The sequence below is a fragment of the Oncorhynchus mykiss genome, chromosome 2 (assembly GCF_013265735.2).
Source record: "Oncorhynchus mykiss isolate Arlee chromosome 2, USDA_OmykA_1.1, whole genome shotgun sequence".
Taxonomy (NCBI): domain Eukaryota; kingdom Metazoa; phylum Chordata; class Actinopteri; order Salmoniformes; family Salmonidae; genus Oncorhynchus; species Oncorhynchus mykiss.
The window spans coordinates 4,542,501-4,561,998 of record NC_048566.1 but is presented as its reverse complement, the minus strand read 5'-3'; the positions used below and the strand labels follow the sequence as shown (position 1 = coordinate 4,561,998).

Below are 19,498 nucleotides of genomic sequence, written 5' to 3'. Positions count from 1 at the left end.
TCCCATGAAACCCAACCTGTCCTAGAAACACCTCTCATCATAGTGTCCCATGAAACCCAACCTGTCCTAGAAACACCTCTCATCATAGTGTCCCATGAAACCCAACCTGTCCTAGAAACACCTCTCATCATAATGTCCCATGAAACCCAACCTGTCCTAGAAACACCTCTCATCATAGTGTCCCATGAAACCCAACCTGTCGTAGAAACACCTCTCATCATAGTGTCCCATGAAACCCAAACAGTCCTAGAAACACCTCTCATTATAGTGTCCCATGAAACCCAACCTGTCCTAGAAACACCTCTCATCATAGTGTCCCATGAAACCCAACCAGTCCTAGAGACACCTCTCATCATAGTGTCCCATGAAACCCAACCTGTCCTAGAAACACCTCTCATCATAGTGTCCCATGAAACCCAACCTGTCCTAGAAACACCTCTCATCATAGTGTCCCATGAAACCCAACCTGTCCTAGAAACACCTCTCATCATAGTGTCCCATGAAACCCAACCTGTCCTAGAAACACCTCTCATCATAGTGTCCCATGAAACCCAACCTGTCGTAGAAACACCTCTCATCATAGTGTCCCATGAAACCCAAACAGTCCTAGAAACACCTCTCATTATAGTGTCCCATGAAACCCAACCTGTCCTAGAAACACCTCTCATCATAGTGTCCCATGAAACCCAACCTGTCCTAGAAACACCTATCATCATAGTGTCCCATGAAACCCAACCAGTCCTAGAAACACCTCTCATCATAGTGTCCCATGAAACCCAACCTGTCCTAGAAACACCTCTCATCATAGTGTCCCATGAAACCCAACCTGTCCTAGAAACACCTCTCATCATAGTGTCCCATGAAACCCAACCTGTCCTAGAAACACCTCTCATCATAGTGTCCCATGAAACCCAACCTGTCCTAGAAACACCTCTCATCATAGTGTCCCATGAAACCCAACCTGTCCTAGAAACACCTCTCATCATAGTGTCCCATGAAACCCAACCTGTCCTAGAAACACCTCTCATCATAGTGTCCCATGAAACCCAACCTGTCCTAGAAACACCTCTCATCATAGTGTCCCATGAAACCCAACCAGTCCTAGAGACACCTCTCATCATAGTGTCCCATGAAACCCAACCTGTCCTAGAAACACCTCTCATCATAGTGTCCCATGAAACCCAACCTGTCCTAGAAACACCTCTCATCATAGTGTCCCATGAAACCCAACCTGTCCTAGAAACACCTCTCATCATAGTGTCCCATGAAACCCAACCTGTCCTAGAAACACCTCTCATCATAGTGTCCCATGAAACCCAACCTGTCCTAGAAACACCTCTCATCATAGTGTCCCATGAAACCCAAACAGTCCTAGAAACACCTCTCATTATAGTGTCCCATGAAACCCAACCTGTCCTAGAAACACCTCTCATCATAGTGTCCCATGAAACCCAACCAGTCCTAGAGACACCTCTCATCATAGTGTCCCATGAAACCCAACCTGTCCTAGAAACACCTCTCATCATAGTGTCCCATGAAACCCAACCTGTCCTAGAAACACCTCTCATCATAGTGTCCCATGAAACCCAACCTGTCCTAGAAACACCTCTCATCATAGTGTCCCATGAAACCCAACCTGTCCTAGAAACACCTCTCATCATAGTGTCCCATGAAACCCAACCTGTCGTAGAAACACCTCTCATCATAGTGTCCCATGAAACCCAAACAGTCCTAGAAACACCTCTCATTATAGTGTCCCATGAAACCCAACCTGTCCTAGAAACACCTCTCATCATAGTGTCCCATGAAACCCAACCTGTCCTAGAAACACCTCTCATCATAGTGTCCCATGAAACCCAACCAGTCCTAGAAACACCTCTCATCATAGTGTCCCATGAAACCCAACCTGTCCTAGAAACACCTCTCATTACAGTGTCCCATGAAACCCAACCTGTCCTAGAAACACCTCTCATCATAGTGTCCCATGATACCCAACCTGTCCTAGAAACACCTCTCATTATAGTGTCCCATGAAACCCAACCAGTCCTAGAAACACCTCTCATCATAGTGTCCCATGAAACCCAACCTGTCCTAGAAACACCTCTCATCATAGTGTCCCATGAAACCCAACCTGTCCTAGAAACACCTCTCATCATAGTGTCCCATGAAACCCAACCTGTCCTAGAAACACCTCTCATCATAGTGTCCCATGAAACCCAACCTGTCCTAGAAACACCTCTCATCATAATGTCCCATGAAACCCAACCTGTCCTAGAAACACCTCTCATCATAGTGTCCCATGAAACCCAACCTGTCCTAGAAACACCTCTCATCATAGTGTCCCATGAAACCCAACCTGTCCTAGAAACACCTCTCATCATAGTGTCCCATGAAACCCAACCTGTCCTAGAAACACCTCTCATCATAGTGTCCCATGAAACCCAACCTGTCCTAGAAACACCTCTCATCATAGTGTCCCATGAAACCCAACCTGTCCTAGAAACATCTCTCATTACAGTGTCCCATGAAACCCAACCTGTCCTAGAAACACCTCTCATCATAGTGTCCCATGATACCCAACCTGTCCTAGAAACACCTCTCATTATAGTGTCCCATGAAACCCAACCAGTCCTAGAAACACCTCTCATCATAGTGTCCCATGAAACCCAACCTGTCCTAGAAACACCTCTCATCATAGTGTCCCATGAAACCCAACCAGTCCTAGAGACACCTCTCATCATAGTGTCCCATGAAACCCAACCTGTCCTAGAAACACCTCTCATCATAGTGTCCCATGAAACCCAACCTGTCCTAGAAACACCTCTCATCATAGTGTCCCATGAAACCCAACCTGTCCTAGAAACACCTCTCATCATAGTGTCCCATGAAACCCAACCTGTCCTAGAAACACCTCTCATCATAGTGTCCCATGAAACCCAACCTGTCCTAGAAACACCTCTCATCATAGTGTCCCATGAAACCCAACCTGTCCTAGAAACACCTCTCATCATAGTGTCCCATGAAACCCAACCTGTCCTAGAAACACCTCTCATCATAGTGTCCCATGAAACCCAACCAGTCCTAGAAACACCTCTCATCATAGTGTCCCATGAAACCCAACCTGTCCTAGAAACACCTCTCATCATAGTGTCCCATGAAACCCAACCTGTCCTAGAAACACCTCTCATCATAGTGTCCCATGAAACCCAACCAGTCCTAGAGACACCTCTCATCATAGTGTCCCATGAAACCCAACCTGTCCTAGAAACACCTCTCATCATAGTGTCCCATGAAACCCAACCTGTCCTAGAAACACCTCTCATCATAGTGTCCCATGAAACCCAACCTGTCCTAGAAACACCTCTCATCATAATGTCCCATGAAACCCAACCTGTCCTAGAAACACCTCTCATCATAGTGTCCCATGAAACTCAACCTGTCGTAGAAACACCTCTCATCATAGTGTCCCATGAAACCCAAACAGTCCTAGAAACACCTCTCATCATAGTGTCCCATGAAACCCAACCTGTCCTAGAAACACCTCTCATCATAGTGTCCCATGAAACCCAACCTGTCCTAGAAACACCTCTCATCATAGTGTCCCATGAAACCCAACCAGTCCTAGAGACACCTCTCATCATAGTGTCCCATGAAACCCAACCTGTCCTAGAAACACCTCTCATCATAGTGTCCCATGAAACCCAACCTGTCCTAGAAACACCTCTCATCATAGTGTCCCATGAAACCCAACCTGTCCTAGAAACACCTCTCATCATAATGTCCCATGAAACCCAACCTGTCCTAGAAACACCTCTCATCATAGTGTCCCATGAAACTCAACCTGTCGTAGAAACACCTCTCATCATAGTGTCCCATGAAACCCAAACAGTCCTAGAAACACCTCTCATCATAGTGTCCCATGAAACCCAACCTGTCCTAGAAACACCTCTCATCATAGTGTCCCATGAAACCCAACCAGTCCTAGAGACACCTCTCATCATAGTGTCCCATGAAACCCAACCTGTCCTAGAAACACCTCTCATCATAGTGTCCCATGAAACCCAACCTGTCCTAGAAACACCTCTCATCATAGTGTCCCATGAAACCCAACCTGTCCTAGAAACACCTCTCATCATAGTGTCCCATGAAACCCAACCTGTCCTAGAAACACCTCTCATCATAGTGTCCCATGAAACCCAACCTGTCCTAGAAACACCTCTCATCATAGTGTCCCATGAAACCCAACCTGTCCTAGAAACACCTCTCATCATAGTGTCCCATGAAACCCAACCTGTCCTAGAAACACCTCTCATCATAGTGTCCCATGAAACCCAACCTGTCCTAGAAACACCTCTCATCATAGTGTCCCATGAACCCCAACATGTCCTAGAAACACCTCTCATCATAGTGTCCCATGAAACCCAACCTGTCCTAGAAACACCTCTCATCATAGTGTCCCATGAAACCCAACCAGTCCTAGAAACACCTCTCATCATAGTGTCCCATGAAACCCAACCTGTCCTAGAAACACCTCTCATTACAGTGTCCCATGAAACCCAACCTGTCCTAGAAACACCTCTCATCATAGTGTCCCATGATACCCAACCTGTCCTAGAAACACCTCTCATTATAGTGTCCCATGAAACCCAACCAGTCCTAGAAACACCTCTCATCATAGTGTCCCATGAAACCCAACCTGTCCTAGAAACACCTCTCATCATAGTGTCCCATGAAACCCAACCAGTCCTAGAGACACCTCTCATCATAGTGTCCCATGAAACCCAACCTGTCCTAGAAACACCTCTCATCATTGTGTCCCATGAAACCCAACCTGTCCTAGAAACACCTCTCATCATAGTGTCCCATGAAACCCAACCTGTCCTAGAAACACCTCTCATCATAGTGTCCCATGAAACCCAACCTGTCCTAGAAACACCTCTCATCATAGTGTCCCATGAAACCCAACCTGTCCTAGAAACACCTCTCATCATAGTGTCCCATGAAACCCAACCTGTCCTAGAAACACCTCTCATCATAGTGTCCCATGAAACCCAACCTGTCCTAGAAACACCTCTCATCATAGTGTCCCATGAAACCCAACCTGTCCTAGAAACACCTCTCATAGTGTCCCATGAAACCCAACCTGTCCTAGAAACACCTCTCATCATAGTGTCCCATGAAACCCAACCTGTCCTAGAAACACCTCTCATCATAGTGTCCCATGAAACCCAACCTGTCCTAGAAACACCTCTCATCATAGTGTCCCATGAAACCCAACCTGTCCTAGAAACACCTCTCATCATAGTGTCCCATGAAACCCAACCTGTCCTAGAAACACCTCTCATCATAGTGTCCCATGAAACCCAACCTGTCCTAGAAACACCTCTCATCATAGTGTCCCATGAAACCCAACCTGTCCTAGAAACACCTCTCATCATAGTGTCCCATGAAACCCAACCTGTCCTAGAAACACCTCTCATCATAGTGTCCCATGAAACCCAACCTGTCCTAGAAACACCTCTCATAGTGTCCCATGAAACCCAACCTGTCCTAGAAACACCTCTCATCATAGTGTCCCATGAAACCCAACCTGTCCTAGAAACACCTCTCATCATAGTGTCCCATGAAACCCAACCTGTCCTAGAAACACCTCTCATCATAGTGTCCCATGAAACCCAACCTGTCCTAGAAACACCTCTCATCATAGTGTCCCATGAAACCCAACCTGTCCTAGAAACACCTCTCATCATAGTGTCCCATGAAACCCAACCTGTCCTAGAAACACCTCTCATCATAGTGTCCCATGAAACCCAACCTGTCCTAGAAACACCTCTCATCATAGTGTCCCATGAAACCCAACCTGTCCTAGAAACACCTCTCATCATAGTGTCCCATGAAACCCAACCAGTCCTAGAAACAACTCTCATCATAGTGTCCCATGAAACCCAACCTGTCCTAGAAACACCTCTCATCATAGTGTCCCATGAAACCCAACCTGTCGTAGAAACACCTCTCATCATAGTGTCCCATGAAACCCAAACAGTCCTAGAAACACCTCTCATTATAGTGTCCCATGAAACCCAACCTGTCCTAGAAACACCTCTCATCATAGTGTCCCATGAAACCCAACCTGTCCTAGAAACACCTCTCATCATAGTGTCCCATGAAACCCAACCTGTCCTAGAAACACCTCTCATTATAGTGTCCCATGAAACCCAACCAGTCCTAGAAACACCTCTCATCATAGTGTCCCATGAAACCCAACCTGTCCTAGAAACACCTCTCATCATAGTGTCCCATGAAACCCAACCAGTCCTAGAAACACCTCTCATCATAGTGTCCCATGAAACCCAACCTGTCCTAGAAACACCTCTCATTATAGTGTCCCATGAAACCCAACCAGTCCTAGAAACACCTCTCATTATAGTGTCCCATGAAACCCAACCAGTCCTAGAAACACCTCTCATCATAGTGTCCCATGAAACCCAACCTGTCCTAGAAACATCTCTCATTATAGTGTCCCATGAAACCCAACCAGTCCTAGAAACACCTCTCATCATAGTGTCCCATGAAACCCAACCTGTCCTAGAAACACCTCTCATCATAGTGTTGGATTGTCTGTATAAGGTGGTAGTGAATGGGTGAATCCTCCCTCCAGCATGCATTGTCTGTATAAGGTGGTAGTGAATGATTGAATCCTCCCTCCAGCATGCATTGTCTGTATAAGGTGGTAGTGAATGGGTGAATCCACCCTCCAGCATGCATTGTCTGTATAAGGTGGTAGTGAACGAGTGAATCCCACCTCCAGCATGCATTGTCTGTATAAGGTCCTAGTGAATGGGTGAATCCCCCCTCCAGCATGCATTGTCTGTATAAGGTGGTAGTGAACGAGTGAATCCCACCTCCAGCATGCATTGTCTGTATAAGGTCCTAGTGAATGGGTGAATCCCCCCTCCAGCATGCATTGTCTGTATAAGGTGGTAGTGAATGGGTGAATCCCCCCTCCAGCATGCATTGTCTGTATAAGGTGGTAGTGAATGAGTGAATCCTCCCTCCAGCATGCATTGTCTGTATAAGGTGGTAGTGAATGAGTGAATCCCCCCTCCAGCATGCATTGTCTGTATAAGGTGGTAGTGAATGAGTGAATCCACCCTCCAGCATGCATTGTCTGTATAAGGTCGTAGTGAATGGGTGAATCCTCCCTCCAGCATGCATTGTCTGTATAAGGTGGTAGTGAACGAGTGAATCCCACCTCCAGCATGCATTGTCTGTATAAGGTCCTAGTGAATGGGTGAATCCCCCCTCCAGCATGCATTGTCTGTATAAGGTGGTAGTGAACGAGTGAATCCCACCTCCAGCATGCATTGTCTGTATAAGGTCCTAGTGAATGGGTGAATCCCCCCTCCAGCATGCATTGTCTGTATAAGGTGGTAGTGAATGGGTGAATCCCCCCTCCAGCATGCATTGTCTGTATAAGGTGGTAGTGAATGAGTGAATCCTCCCTCCAGCATGCATTGTCTGTATAAGGTGGTAGTGAATGAGTGAATCCCCCCTCCAGCATGCATTGTCTGTATAAGGTGGTAGTGAATGAGTGAATCCACCCTCCAACATGCATTGTCTGTATAAGGTCGTAGTGAATGGGTGAATCCTCCCTCCAGCATGCATTGTCTGTATAAGGTGGTAGTGAATGGGTGAATCCACCCTCCAGCATGCATTGTCTGTATAAGGTGGTAGTGAATGAGTGAATCCCCCCTCCAGCATGCATTGTCTGTATACGGTCGTAGTGAATGGGTGAATCCTCCCTCCAGCATGCATTGTCTGTATAAGGTGGTAGTGAATGAGTGAATCCCCCCTCCAGCATGCATTGTCTGTATAAGGTGGTAGTGAATGAGTGAATCCTCCCTCCAGCATGCATTGTCTGTATAAGGTGGTAGTGAATGAGTGAATCCCCCCTCCAGCATGCATTGTCTGTATAAGGTGGTAGTGAATGAGTGAATCCCCCCTCCAGCATGCATTGTCTGTATAAGGTCGTAGTGAATGAGTGAATCCACCCTCCAGCATGCATTGTCTGTATAAGGTGGTAGTGAATGGGTGAATCCCCCCTCCAGCATGCATTGTCTGTATAAAGTGGTAGTGAATGGGTGAATCCTCCCTCCAGCATGCATTGTCTGTATAAGGTGGTAGTGAATGGGTGAATCCCCCCTCCAGCATGCATTGTCTGTATAAGGTCGTAGTGAATGGGTGAATCCACCCTCCAGCATGCATTGTCTGTATAAGGTGGTAGTGAATGGGATGCATATCCACACATGTATTATCTGGGATTTCTAAATGCTGGAGGGAGGATAAGTGGGGGGGTGAAGGGAGGATGACGAGGAGAAGTAAGATGGAAGGTGAGTGGAAGGGGTGAAGGGAGGACGACGATGAGAAGTAAGGTGGAAGGTGAGGGGGATGAAGGGAGGATGACGAGGAGAAGATGGAAGGTGAGGGGGGTGAAGGGAGGATGAGGAGGAGAAGTAAGATGGAAGGTGAGGGGGGGTGAAGGGAGGACGACGAGGAGAAGTAAGATGGAAGATGAGTGGGGGGGTGAAGGGAGGATGACGAGGAGAAGTAAGGTGGAAGGTGAGGGGGGGTGAAGGGAGGATGACGAGGAGAAGTAAGATGGAAGATGAGAGGGGGGGTGAAGGGAGGATGACGAGGAGAAGTAAGATGGAAGATGAGTGGGGGGGTGAAGGGAGGATGACGAGGAGAAGTAAGGTGGAAGGTGAGGGGGGGTGAAGGGAGGATGACGAGGAGAAGTAAGATGGAAAATGAGTGGGGGTGAAGGGAGGATGAGGAGGAGAAGTAAGGTGGAAGATGAGTGGGGGGGATGAAGGGAGGATGACGAGGAGAAGTAAGGTGGAAGGTGAGGGGGGATGAAGGGAGGATGAGGAGGAGAAGTAAGATGGAAGGTGAGGGGGGTGAAGGGAGGAACACGAGGAGAAGTAAGATGGAAGGTGAGGGGGGATGAAGGGAGGATAACGAGGAGAAGTAAGATGGAAGGTGAGGGGGGATGAAGGGAGGATAACGAGGAGAAGTAAGATGGAAGGTGAGGGGGGATGAAGGGAGGATGAGGAGGAGAAGTAAGATGGAAGGTGAGGGGGGATGAAGGGAGGATGACGAGGAGAAGTAAGATTGAAGGTGAGGGGGGATGAAGGGAGGATAACGAGGAGAAGTAAGATGGAAGATGAGGGGGGATGAAGGGAGGATGAGGAGAAGTAAGATGGAAGGTGAGGGGGGGGTGATGTGAGGATGACGAGGAGCAGTAAGATGGAAGGTGAGGGGGGGGTGAAGGGAGGATGAGGAGGAGAAGTAAGATGGAAGGTGAGGGAGGGTGAAGGGAGGATGACGAGGAGAAGTAAGATGGAAGGTGAGGGGGGATGAAGGGAGGATAACGAGGAGAAGTAAGATGGAAGGTGAGGGGGGATGAAGGGAGGATGAGGAGAAGTAAGATGGAAGGTGAGGGGGGGTGATGTGAGGATGACGAGGAGAAGTAAGATGGAAGGTGAGGGGGGGGTGATGTGAGGATGACAAGGAGAAGTAAGTGTACACAGTGTACATATTACATATGGATTAGTATAAACTGTCTCTACATACTACATGCGGATTAGTATAAACTGTCTCTACATACTACATGTGGATTAGTATAAACTGTCTCTACACACTGCATGTGGATTAGTATAAACTATGTCTCTACATACTACATGTGGATTAGTATAAACTGTCTCTACACACTACATGTGGTATATAGTATACACTCTGATTGTGATTATGTAAGATGGAAGGATGAGAGGGAGGAGTGTGATGGGAGGAGAAGAGAGGAGTGATGAGAGAATGTAAGGGTCCTTACCTGGTGGTCCTGGGGGACCTCTGGGGCCCTGTGTCCCCACACCTTGACTCCCCCTTTCCCCCTTCTCTCCTGGGAGACCTGAGGACAGACGACACACACAGTACATATGACCTTGACCTTAACAGAAAGTCACCATGTCCTCATGCAACTTCTCACATTCTCCTAGTTCCTCTCTGATACCCAGTACACTGTTCTTCATCTAGTCAGACTGTCCTCTACTATGTCTGGTCTTCATCTAGTCACACTGTCCTCCTCTACTATGTCTGTTCTTCATCTAGTCAGACTGTCCTCCTCTACTATGTCTGGTCTTCATCTAGTCAGACTGTCCTCCTCTACTATGTCTGGTCTTCATCTAGTCAGAATGTCCTCCTCTACTATGTCTGGTCTTCATCTAGTCAGACTGTCCTCCTCTACTATGTCTGGTCTTCATCTAGTCAGACTGTCCTCTACTATATCTGGTCTTCATCTAGTCAGACTGTCCTCCTCTACTCTGTCTGGTCTTCATCTAGTGAGACTGTCGTCCTCTACTATGTCTGGTCTTCATCTAGTCAGAATGTCCTCCTCTACTATGTCTGGTCTTCATCTAGTCAGACTGTCCTCTACTATATCTGGTCTTCATCTAGTCAGACTGTCCTCTACTATATCTGGTCTTCATCTAGTCAGACTGTCCTCCTCTACTCTGTCTGGTCTTCATCTAGTAAGACTGTCGTCCTCTACTATGTCTGGTCTTCATCTAGTCAGAATGTCCTCCTCTACTATGTCTGGTCTTCATCTAGTCAGACTGTCCTCTACTATGTCTGGTCTTCATCTAGTCAGACTGTCCTCCTCTACTCTGTCTGGTCTTCATCTAGTCAGAATGTCCTCCTCTACTATGTCTGGTCTTCATCTAGTCAGACTATCCTCCTCTACTATGTCTGGTCTTCATCTAGTCAGACTGTCCTCTACTATATCTGGTCTTCATCTAGTCAGACTGTCCTCCTCTACTCTGTCTGGTCTTCATCTAGTCAGACTGTCCTCCTCTACTATGTCTGGTCTTCATCTAGTCAGACTGTCCTGCTCTACTCTGTCTGGTCTTCATCTAGTCAGACTGTCCTCCTCTACTATATCTGGTCTTCATCTAGTCAGACTGTCCTCCTCTACTATGTCTGGTCTTCATCTAGTCAGACTGTCGTCCTCTACTATGTCTGGTCTTCATCTAGTCAGACTGTCCTCCTCTACTATGTCTGTTCTTCATCTAGTCAGACTGTCCTCCTCTACTATGTCTGGTCTTCATCTAGTCAGACTGTCCTCCTCTACTATGTCTGGTCTTCATCTAGTCAGACTGTCCTCCTCTACTATGTCTGGTCTTCATCTAGTCAGACTGTCCTCCTCTACTATGTCTGGTCTTCATCTAGTCAGACTGTCCTCCTCTACTATGTCTGGTCTTCATCTAGTCAGACTGTCCTCCTCTACTATGTCTGGTCTTCATCTAGTCAGACTGTCCTCCTCTACTATGTCTGGTCTTCATCTAGTCAGACTGTCCTCTACTATGTGTGGTCTTCATCTAGTCAGACTGTCCTCCTCTACTATGTCTGGTCTTCATCTAGTCAGACTGTCCTCCTCTACTATGTCTGGTCTTCATCTAGTCAGACTGTCCTCCTCTACTATGTCTGGTCTTCATCTAGTCAGACTGTCCTCCTCTACTATGTCTGGTCTTCATCTAGTCAGACTGTCCTCCTCTACTATGTCTGGTCTTCATCTAGTCAGACTGTCCTCTACTATGTCTGGTCTTCATCTAGTCAGACTGTCCTCCTCTACTATCATTGCATTAACTACTCAATAAGCCAGTTCTTTTTCCTCTGGTGGCTGTGCCCAACCAAGTCCATTAGTATGCCTTGGTTTCCCTGCTGTACCATCCCCTGCCAAGCTGAACCAAGCCAAACTCCTGCTCTAGCAAGTCCTGCCAAGCTGAGTCAGAGGAGTGGTGGTTAATGGTGCTGTTTAGCACCAGGCTGACACTCTGTTAATGGTGCTGTTTAACACCAGGCTGACACTCTGTTAATGGTGCTGTTTAACACCAGGCTGACACTCTGTTAATGGTGCTGTTTAACACCAGGCTGACACTCTGTTAATGGTGCTGTTTAACACCAGGCTGACACTCTGTTAATGGTGCTGTTTAACACCAGGCTGACACTCTGTTTGTGGTGCTGTTTAACACCAGGCTGACACTCTGTTAATGGTGCTGTTTAACACCAGGCTGACACTCTGTTTGTGGTGCTGTTTAACACCAGGCTGACACTCTGTTAATGGTGCTGTTTAACACCAGGCTGACACTCTGTTAATGGTGCTGTTTAACACCAGGCTGACACTCTGTTAATGGTGCTGTTTAACACCAGACTGACACTCTGTTTGTGGTGCTGTTTAACACCAGGCTGACACTCTGTTAATGGTGCTGTTTAACACCAGGCTGACACTCTGTTAATGGTGCTGTTTAACACCAGGCTGACACTCTGTTAATGGTGCTGTTTAACACCAGGCTGACACTCTGTTAATGGTGCTGTTTAACACCAGGCTGACACTCTGTTTGTGGTGCTGTTTAACACCAGGCTGACACTCTGTTAATGGTGCTGTTTAACACCAGGCTGACACTCTGTTTGTGGTGCTGTTTAACACCAAGCTGACACTCTGTTAATGGTGCTGTTTAACACCAGGCTGACACTCTGTTAATGGTGCTGTTTAACACCAGGCTGACACTCTGTTAATGGTGCTGTTTAACACCAGACTGACACTCTGTTTGTGGTGCTGTTTAACACCAGGCTGACACTCTGTTAATGGTGCTGTTTAACACCAGGCTGACACTCTGTTAATGGTGCTGCTTAACACCAGGCTGACACTCTGTTAATGGTGCTGTTTAACACCAGGCTGACACTCTGTTTGTGGTGCTGTTTAACACCAGGCTGACACTCTGTTAATGGTGCTGTTTAACACCAGGCTGACACTCTGTTTGTGGTGCTGTTTAACACCAGGCTGACACTCTGTTAATGGTGCTGTTTAACACCAGGCTGACACTCTGTTAATGGTGCTGTTTAACACCAGGCTGACACTCTGTTAATGGTGCTGTTTAACACCAGACTGACACTCTGTTTGTGGTGCTGTTTAACACCAGGCTGACACTCTGTTAATGGTGCTGTTTAACACCAGGCTGACACTCTGTTAATGGTGCTGCTTAACACCAGGCTGACACTCTGTTAATGGTGCTGCTTAACACCAGGCTGACACTCTGTTAATGGTGCTGTTTAACACCAGGCTGACATTCTGTTAATGGTGCTGCTTAACACCAGGCTGACACTCTGTTAATGGTGCTGCTTAACACCAGGCTGACACTCTGTTAATGGTGCTGTTTAACACCAGGCTGACACTCTGTTAATGGTGCTGTTTAACACCAGGCTGACACCCTGTTAATGGTGTTTCAGACTGGTCAGTTATATCTCTAGCTATGAGGAGGATGTTTCAGACTGGTCAGTCATATCTCTAGCTATGAGGATGTTTCAGACTGGTCAGTCATATCTCTAGCTATGAGGATGTTTCAGACTGGTCAGTCATATCTCTAGCTATGAGGATGTTTCAGACTGGTCAGTCATATCTCTAGCTATGAGGAGGATGTTTCAGACTGGTCAGTCATATCTCTAGCTATGAGGATGTTTCAGACTGGTCAGTCATATCTCTAGCTATGAGGATGTTTCAGAATGGTCAGTCATATCTCTAGCTATGAGGATGTTTCAGACTGGTCAGTCATATCTCTAGCTATGAGGATGTTTCAGACTGGTCAGTCATATCTCTAGCTATGAGGATGTTTCAGACTGGTCAGTCATATCTCTAGCTATGAGGAGGATGTTTCAGACTGGTCAGTCATATCTCTAGCTATGAGGATGTTTCAGACTGGTCAGTCATATCTCTAGCTATGAGGATGTTTCAGACTGGTCAGTCATATCTCTAGCTATGAGGATGTTTCAGACTGGTCAGTCATATCTCTAGCTATGAGGATGTTTCAGACTGGTTAGTCATATCTCTAGCTATGAGGATGTTTCAGACTGGTCAGTCATATCTCTAGCTATGAGGATGTTTCAGACTGGTCAGTCATATCTCTAGCTATGAGGATGTTTTAGACTGGTCAGTCATATCTCTAGCTATGAGGATGTTTCTGGCTCTGTTGGTCTGGGCAGGAGGGGAGGATCAATCCAACCCAGGACTTGTTTCTTCCATCAACAGTGTGAGTGACAGACCAGGGACACAATAGCTCATGAAAAGACAACTAGGAAAGTTTTAAAAAATGTGTTTTACATTTCTGTCATTTACCAGACACACTCATCCTGAGTGACTTACAGTAGTGAGTCCATACTTCTTTTGTATTGGTCCCCCATGGGAATCAAACTCACAACCCTGGCGTTGGAAGTGTCATCCTCTACCAACTGGTTCAGGCCAGGGAATCAAACTCACAACCCTGGTGTTGGAAGTGTCATCCTCTACCAACTGGTTCAGGCCAGGGAATCAAATTCACAACCCTGGTGTTGGAAGTGTCATCCTCTACCAACTGGTTCAGACCAGGGAATCAAACTCACAACCCTGGTGTTGGAAGTGTCATCCTCTACCAACTGGTTCAGGCCAGGGAATCAAACTCACAACCCTGGAGTTGGAAGTGTCATCCTCTACCAACTGGTTCAGGCCAGGAAATCAAACTCACAACCCTGGCGTTGGAAGTGTCATCCTCTACCAACTGGTTCAGGCCAGGAAATCAAACACAACCCTGGTGTTGGAAGTGTCATCCTCTACCAACTGGTTCAGGCCAGGGAATCAAATTCACAACCCTGGCGTTGGAAGTGTCATCCTCTACCAACTGGTTCAGGCCAGGAAATCAAACTCACAACCCTGGCGTTGGAAGTGTCATCCTCTACCAACTGGTTCAGGCCAGGGAATCAAACTCACAACCCTGGAGTTGGAAGTGTCATCCTCTACCAACTGGTTCAGGCCAGGGAATCCAACTCACAACCCTGGTGTTGGAAGTGTCATCCTCTACCAACTGGTTCAGGCCAGGGAATCAAACTCACAACCCTGGAGTTGGAAGTGTCATCCTCTACCAACTGGTTCAGGCCAGGGAATCAAACTCACAACCCTGGTGTTGGAAGTGTCATCCTCTACCAACTGGTTCAGGCCAGGGAAACAAACTCACAACGCTGGCGTTGGAAGTGTCATCCTCTACCAACTGGTTCAGGCCAGGGAATCAAACTCACAACGCTGGCGTTGGAAGTGTCATCCTCTACCAACTGGTTCAGGCCAGGGAATCAAACACAACCCTGGTGTTGGAAGTGTCATCCTCTACCAACTGGTTCAGGCCAGGGAATCAAATTCACAACCCTGGCGTTGGAAGTGTCATCCTCTACCAACTGGTTCAGGCCAGGAAATCAAACTCACAACCCTGGCGTTGGAAGTGTCATCCTCTACCAACTGGTTCAGGCCAGGGAATCAAACTCACAACCCTGGAGTTGGAAGTGTCATCCTCTACCAACTGGTTCAGGCCAGGGAATCCAACTCACAACCCTGGTGTTGGAAGTGTCATCCTCTACCAACTGGTTCAGGCCAGGGAATCCAACTCACAACGCTGGCGTTGGAAGTGTCATCCTCTACCAACTGGTTCAGGCCAGGGAATCAAACACAACCCTGGTGTTGGAAGTGTCATCCTCTACCAACTGGTTCAGGCCAGGGAATCAAACTCACAACCCTGGTGTTGGAAGTGTCATCCTCTACCAACTGGTTCAGGCCAGGGAATCAAACACAACCCTGGTGTTGGAAGTGTCATCCTCTACCAACTGGTTCAGGCCAGGGAATCAATATAAAACATATAACATACTAGAAAGTAATTGAATTCTGATACAAATGATCAGATACTAGAAAGTCATTGATTCGTGCTACACGTTAGCGTGGCTACAGTGTGAATGGGAAGCCAAAGTTTAAGGTGTGGATATAGAGCAAGGTAATATACTGGTTTGTTATGGCCATCCAATGGCTTCTAATGAAGCAATAAGGCACGAGGAAGTGTAGTATATGGCCAATATACCACGGCTAAGGGCTGTTCTTTTAGCACGACACAACGCGGAGTGCCTAGACACAGCCCTTAGCCGCGGTATATTGACCATATACCATAAACCCCTGAGGTGCCTTATTGCTGTTATAAACTGGTTACCAACATAGTTAGAGCAGTAAAAAACAATGTTTTGTCATACCCGTGGTACAGTATATGGTCTGATATATTACGTCTGTCAGCCAATCAGCATTCAGGGATCGATCCACCCAGTTTAAAATGATGTATAAAAACACTGTACTGTACCTCTCTCCCCGGTTTATAATGATGTATAAATACTGTACTGTACCTCTCTCCCCCGGTCGTCCATCCTGTCCGTTGGTCCCAGGGAACCCTGGTCTGCCTGTGGGTCCCCCCTCTCCCTGTGGCCCTGGCAGACCCCTGCGACCGGGCTCTCCTGGAGGTCCCGGTACCGTCCTCACAGACACTGACTGGCTGGGGATCTGGTTCAGGATGGAGCTGTAGCGAGACAGGTGACCTGAGGGAGGAAGAGAGGAGGGGAGGGGATGGAGAGGTTTGGAGGTGAGTCGGATGAGAGATTGTTGTAGAGAACAGTATGTATGGACAAAAATATCTAGAGAGAGAGAGAGAAAGAGAGAGAAAAAAGCTGGGTTGAGAACTCACTCTGAATCAGTTGCTCACACACTTGACGTGCTAAGGCCCTGATGGTGGCTTGAGACTGCAAGTCTCCCTACAAAACAAGCAAAAAGCACTGGATTGACACAGCTCCATGTTCGCACACACACACACAGAGAGAGAGAGAGAACACTCCCAGGGGGCATGTTTAATGAACTAGTCTGTGTGTGTGTGTGTGTGTGTGTGTGTGTGTGTGTGTGTGTGTGTGTGTGTGTGTGTGTGTGTGTGTGTGTGTGTGTGTGTGTGTCTGTGTCTGTGTCTGTGTCTGTGTGTGTGTGTGTGAGTGTGTGGGTGTTTAATAACTCCACTCCACCTCTAACTCTGAGGCTGGGGGCCTTTTGTGTGGAAGTCTCCCAACAATCAGAAAATAACACAGAGCTTTAATCTTACAAAGCAAAGAGGTTTTGATCCAAGGCTATTTAACATGAACACAACATCCCCCTAAAAGGCTTGAATAAACACAGTGTACCTGAATATCTGGGGTTCGAGTTACATGTAACTGTTCTAGCAGGTCTTACATGAACTCCTAGAAAACACACTGTGGAGCTATAAACCGAGGGAGGAAGGCAGAGAGCTGTGAAGAGACACCTGCATCCCAAACAGCAACCTAGTCCCTATATAGTGCACTACTTATGACCAAGACCCATAGGGCTCTGATCAAAAGTAGTGCACTATATAGGGAATAGGGTGCCATTTGGGATGGATGTTTCATCTGAGACACAGGGCTGTTAGAGAGCCTCTTAATCCCAGAGCTGATAAACTGCAATTATGCCTGATTTGAGGGTTGAAGCTACGGAAGTATTTCTACACTCCACTTGAATATAAACTGTGTCTGAAATGAAGCATTGGTCTGAGAGTGAACTTACCCGTTCACCCTTGTCTCCTTTGGTACCAGCAGAGCCCTGTAACAGAGATAATATATTATAAACATCCTTTGGTACCAGCAGGGCCCTGTAACAGAGATAATATATTATAAACATCCTTTGGTACCAGCAGAGCCCTGTAACAGAGATAATATATTATAAACATCCTTTGGTACCAGCAGGGCCCTGTAACAGAGATAATATATTATAAACATCCTTTGGTACCAGCAGGGCCCTGTAACAGAGATAATATATTATAAACATCCTTTGGTACCAGCAGGGCCCTGTAACAGAGATAATATATTATAAACATCCTTTGGTACCAGCAGGGCCCTGTAACAGAGATAATATATTATAAACATCCTTTGGTACCAGCAGGGCCCTGTAACAGAGATAATATATTATAAACATCCTTTGGTACCAGCAGGGCCCTGTAACAGAGATAATATATTATAAACATCCTTTGGTACCAGCAGGGCCCTGTAACAGAGATAATATATTATAAACATCCTTTGGTACCAGCAGGGCCCTGTAACAGAGATAATATAATATAAACATCCTTTGGTACCAGCAGGGCCCTGTAACAGAGATAATATAATATAAACATCCTTTGGTACCAGCAGGGCCCTGTAACAGAGATAATATATTATAAACATCCTTTGGTACCAGCAGGGCCCTGTAACAGAGATAATATATTATAAACATCCTTTGGTACCAGCAGAGCCCTGTAACAGAGATAATATATTATAAACATCCTTTGGTACCAGCAGGGCCCTGTAACAGAGATAATATATTATAAACATCCTTTGGTACCAGCAGGGCCCTGTAACAGAGATAATATATTATAAACATCCTTTGGTACCAGCAGGGCCCTGTAACAGAGATAATATATTATAAACATCCTTTGGTACCAGCAGAGCCCTGTAACAGAGATAATATATTATAAACATCCTTTGGTACCAGCAGGGCCCTGTAACAGAGATAATATATTATAAACATCCTTTGGTACCAGCAGGGCCCTGTAACAGAGATAATATATTATAAACATCCTTTGGTACCAGCAGGGCCCTGTAACAGAGATAATATATTATAAACATCCTTTGGTACCAGCAGGGCCCTGTAACAGAGATAATATATTATAAACATCCTTTGGTACCAGCAGGGCCCTGTAACAGAGATAATATATTATAAACATCCTTTGGTACCAGCAGGGCCCTGTAACAGAGATAATATATTATAAACATCCTTTGGTACCAGCAGGGCCCTGTAACAGAGATAATATATTATAAACATCCTTTGGTACCAGCAGGGCCCTGTAACAGAGATAATATATTATAAACATCCTTTGGTACCAGCAGGGCCCTGTAACAGAGATAATATATTATAAACATCCTTTGGTACCAGCAGGGCCCTGTAACAGAGATAATATATTATAAACATCCTTTGGTACCAGCAGGGCCCTGTAACAGAGATAATATATTATAAACATCCTTTGGTACCAGCAGGGCCCTGTAACAGAGATAATATATTATAAACATCCTTTGGTACCAGCAGAGCCCTGTAACAGAGATAATATATTATAAACATCCTTTGGTACCAGCAGAGCCCTGTAACAGAGATAATATATTATAAACATCCTTTGGTACCAGCAGGGCCCTGTAACAGAGATAATATATTATAAACATCCTTTGGTACCAGCAGGGCCCTGTAACAGAGATAATATATTATAAACATCCTTTGGTACCAGCAGAGCCCTGTAACAGAGATAATATATTATAAACATCCTTTGGTACCAGCAGAGCCCTGTAACAGAGATAATATATTATAAACATCCTTTGGTACCAGCAGGGCCCTGTAACAGAGATAATATATTATAAACATCCTTTGGTACCAGCAGGGCCCTGTAACAGAGATAATATATTATAAACATCCTTTGGTACCAGCAGGGCCCTGTAACAGAGATAATATATTATAAACATCCTTTGGTACCAGCAGGGC

The 19,498-nt window shown here is 46.2% G+C and overlaps 1 protein-coding gene across 4 annotated transcripts in view; it reads right to left on the bottom strand.

Annotated features, from left to right (window-relative positions):
* Positions 1–19,498, bottom strand: part of col14a1a (collagen, type XIV, alpha 1a) — a 244,399-nt gene that overhangs the window by 10,383 nt on the left and 214,518 nt on the right. For all 4 annotated transcript variants that reach the window (XM_036935515.1, XM_036935520.1, XM_036935508.1 and 1 more), the window contains 4 exons: positions 17,504–17,539; positions 16,626–16,692; positions 16,291–16,479; positions 9,887–9,964 (listed from right to left, as the gene is read on the bottom strand). In XM_036935515.1, the coding sequence (XP_036791410.1) occupies positions 9,887–9,964; positions 16,291–16,479; positions 16,626–16,692; positions 17,504–17,539 (370 nt within the window). The remainder of the gene's footprint in view (positions 1–9,886; positions 9,965–16,290; positions 16,480–16,625; positions 16,693–17,503; positions 17,540–19,498) is intronic.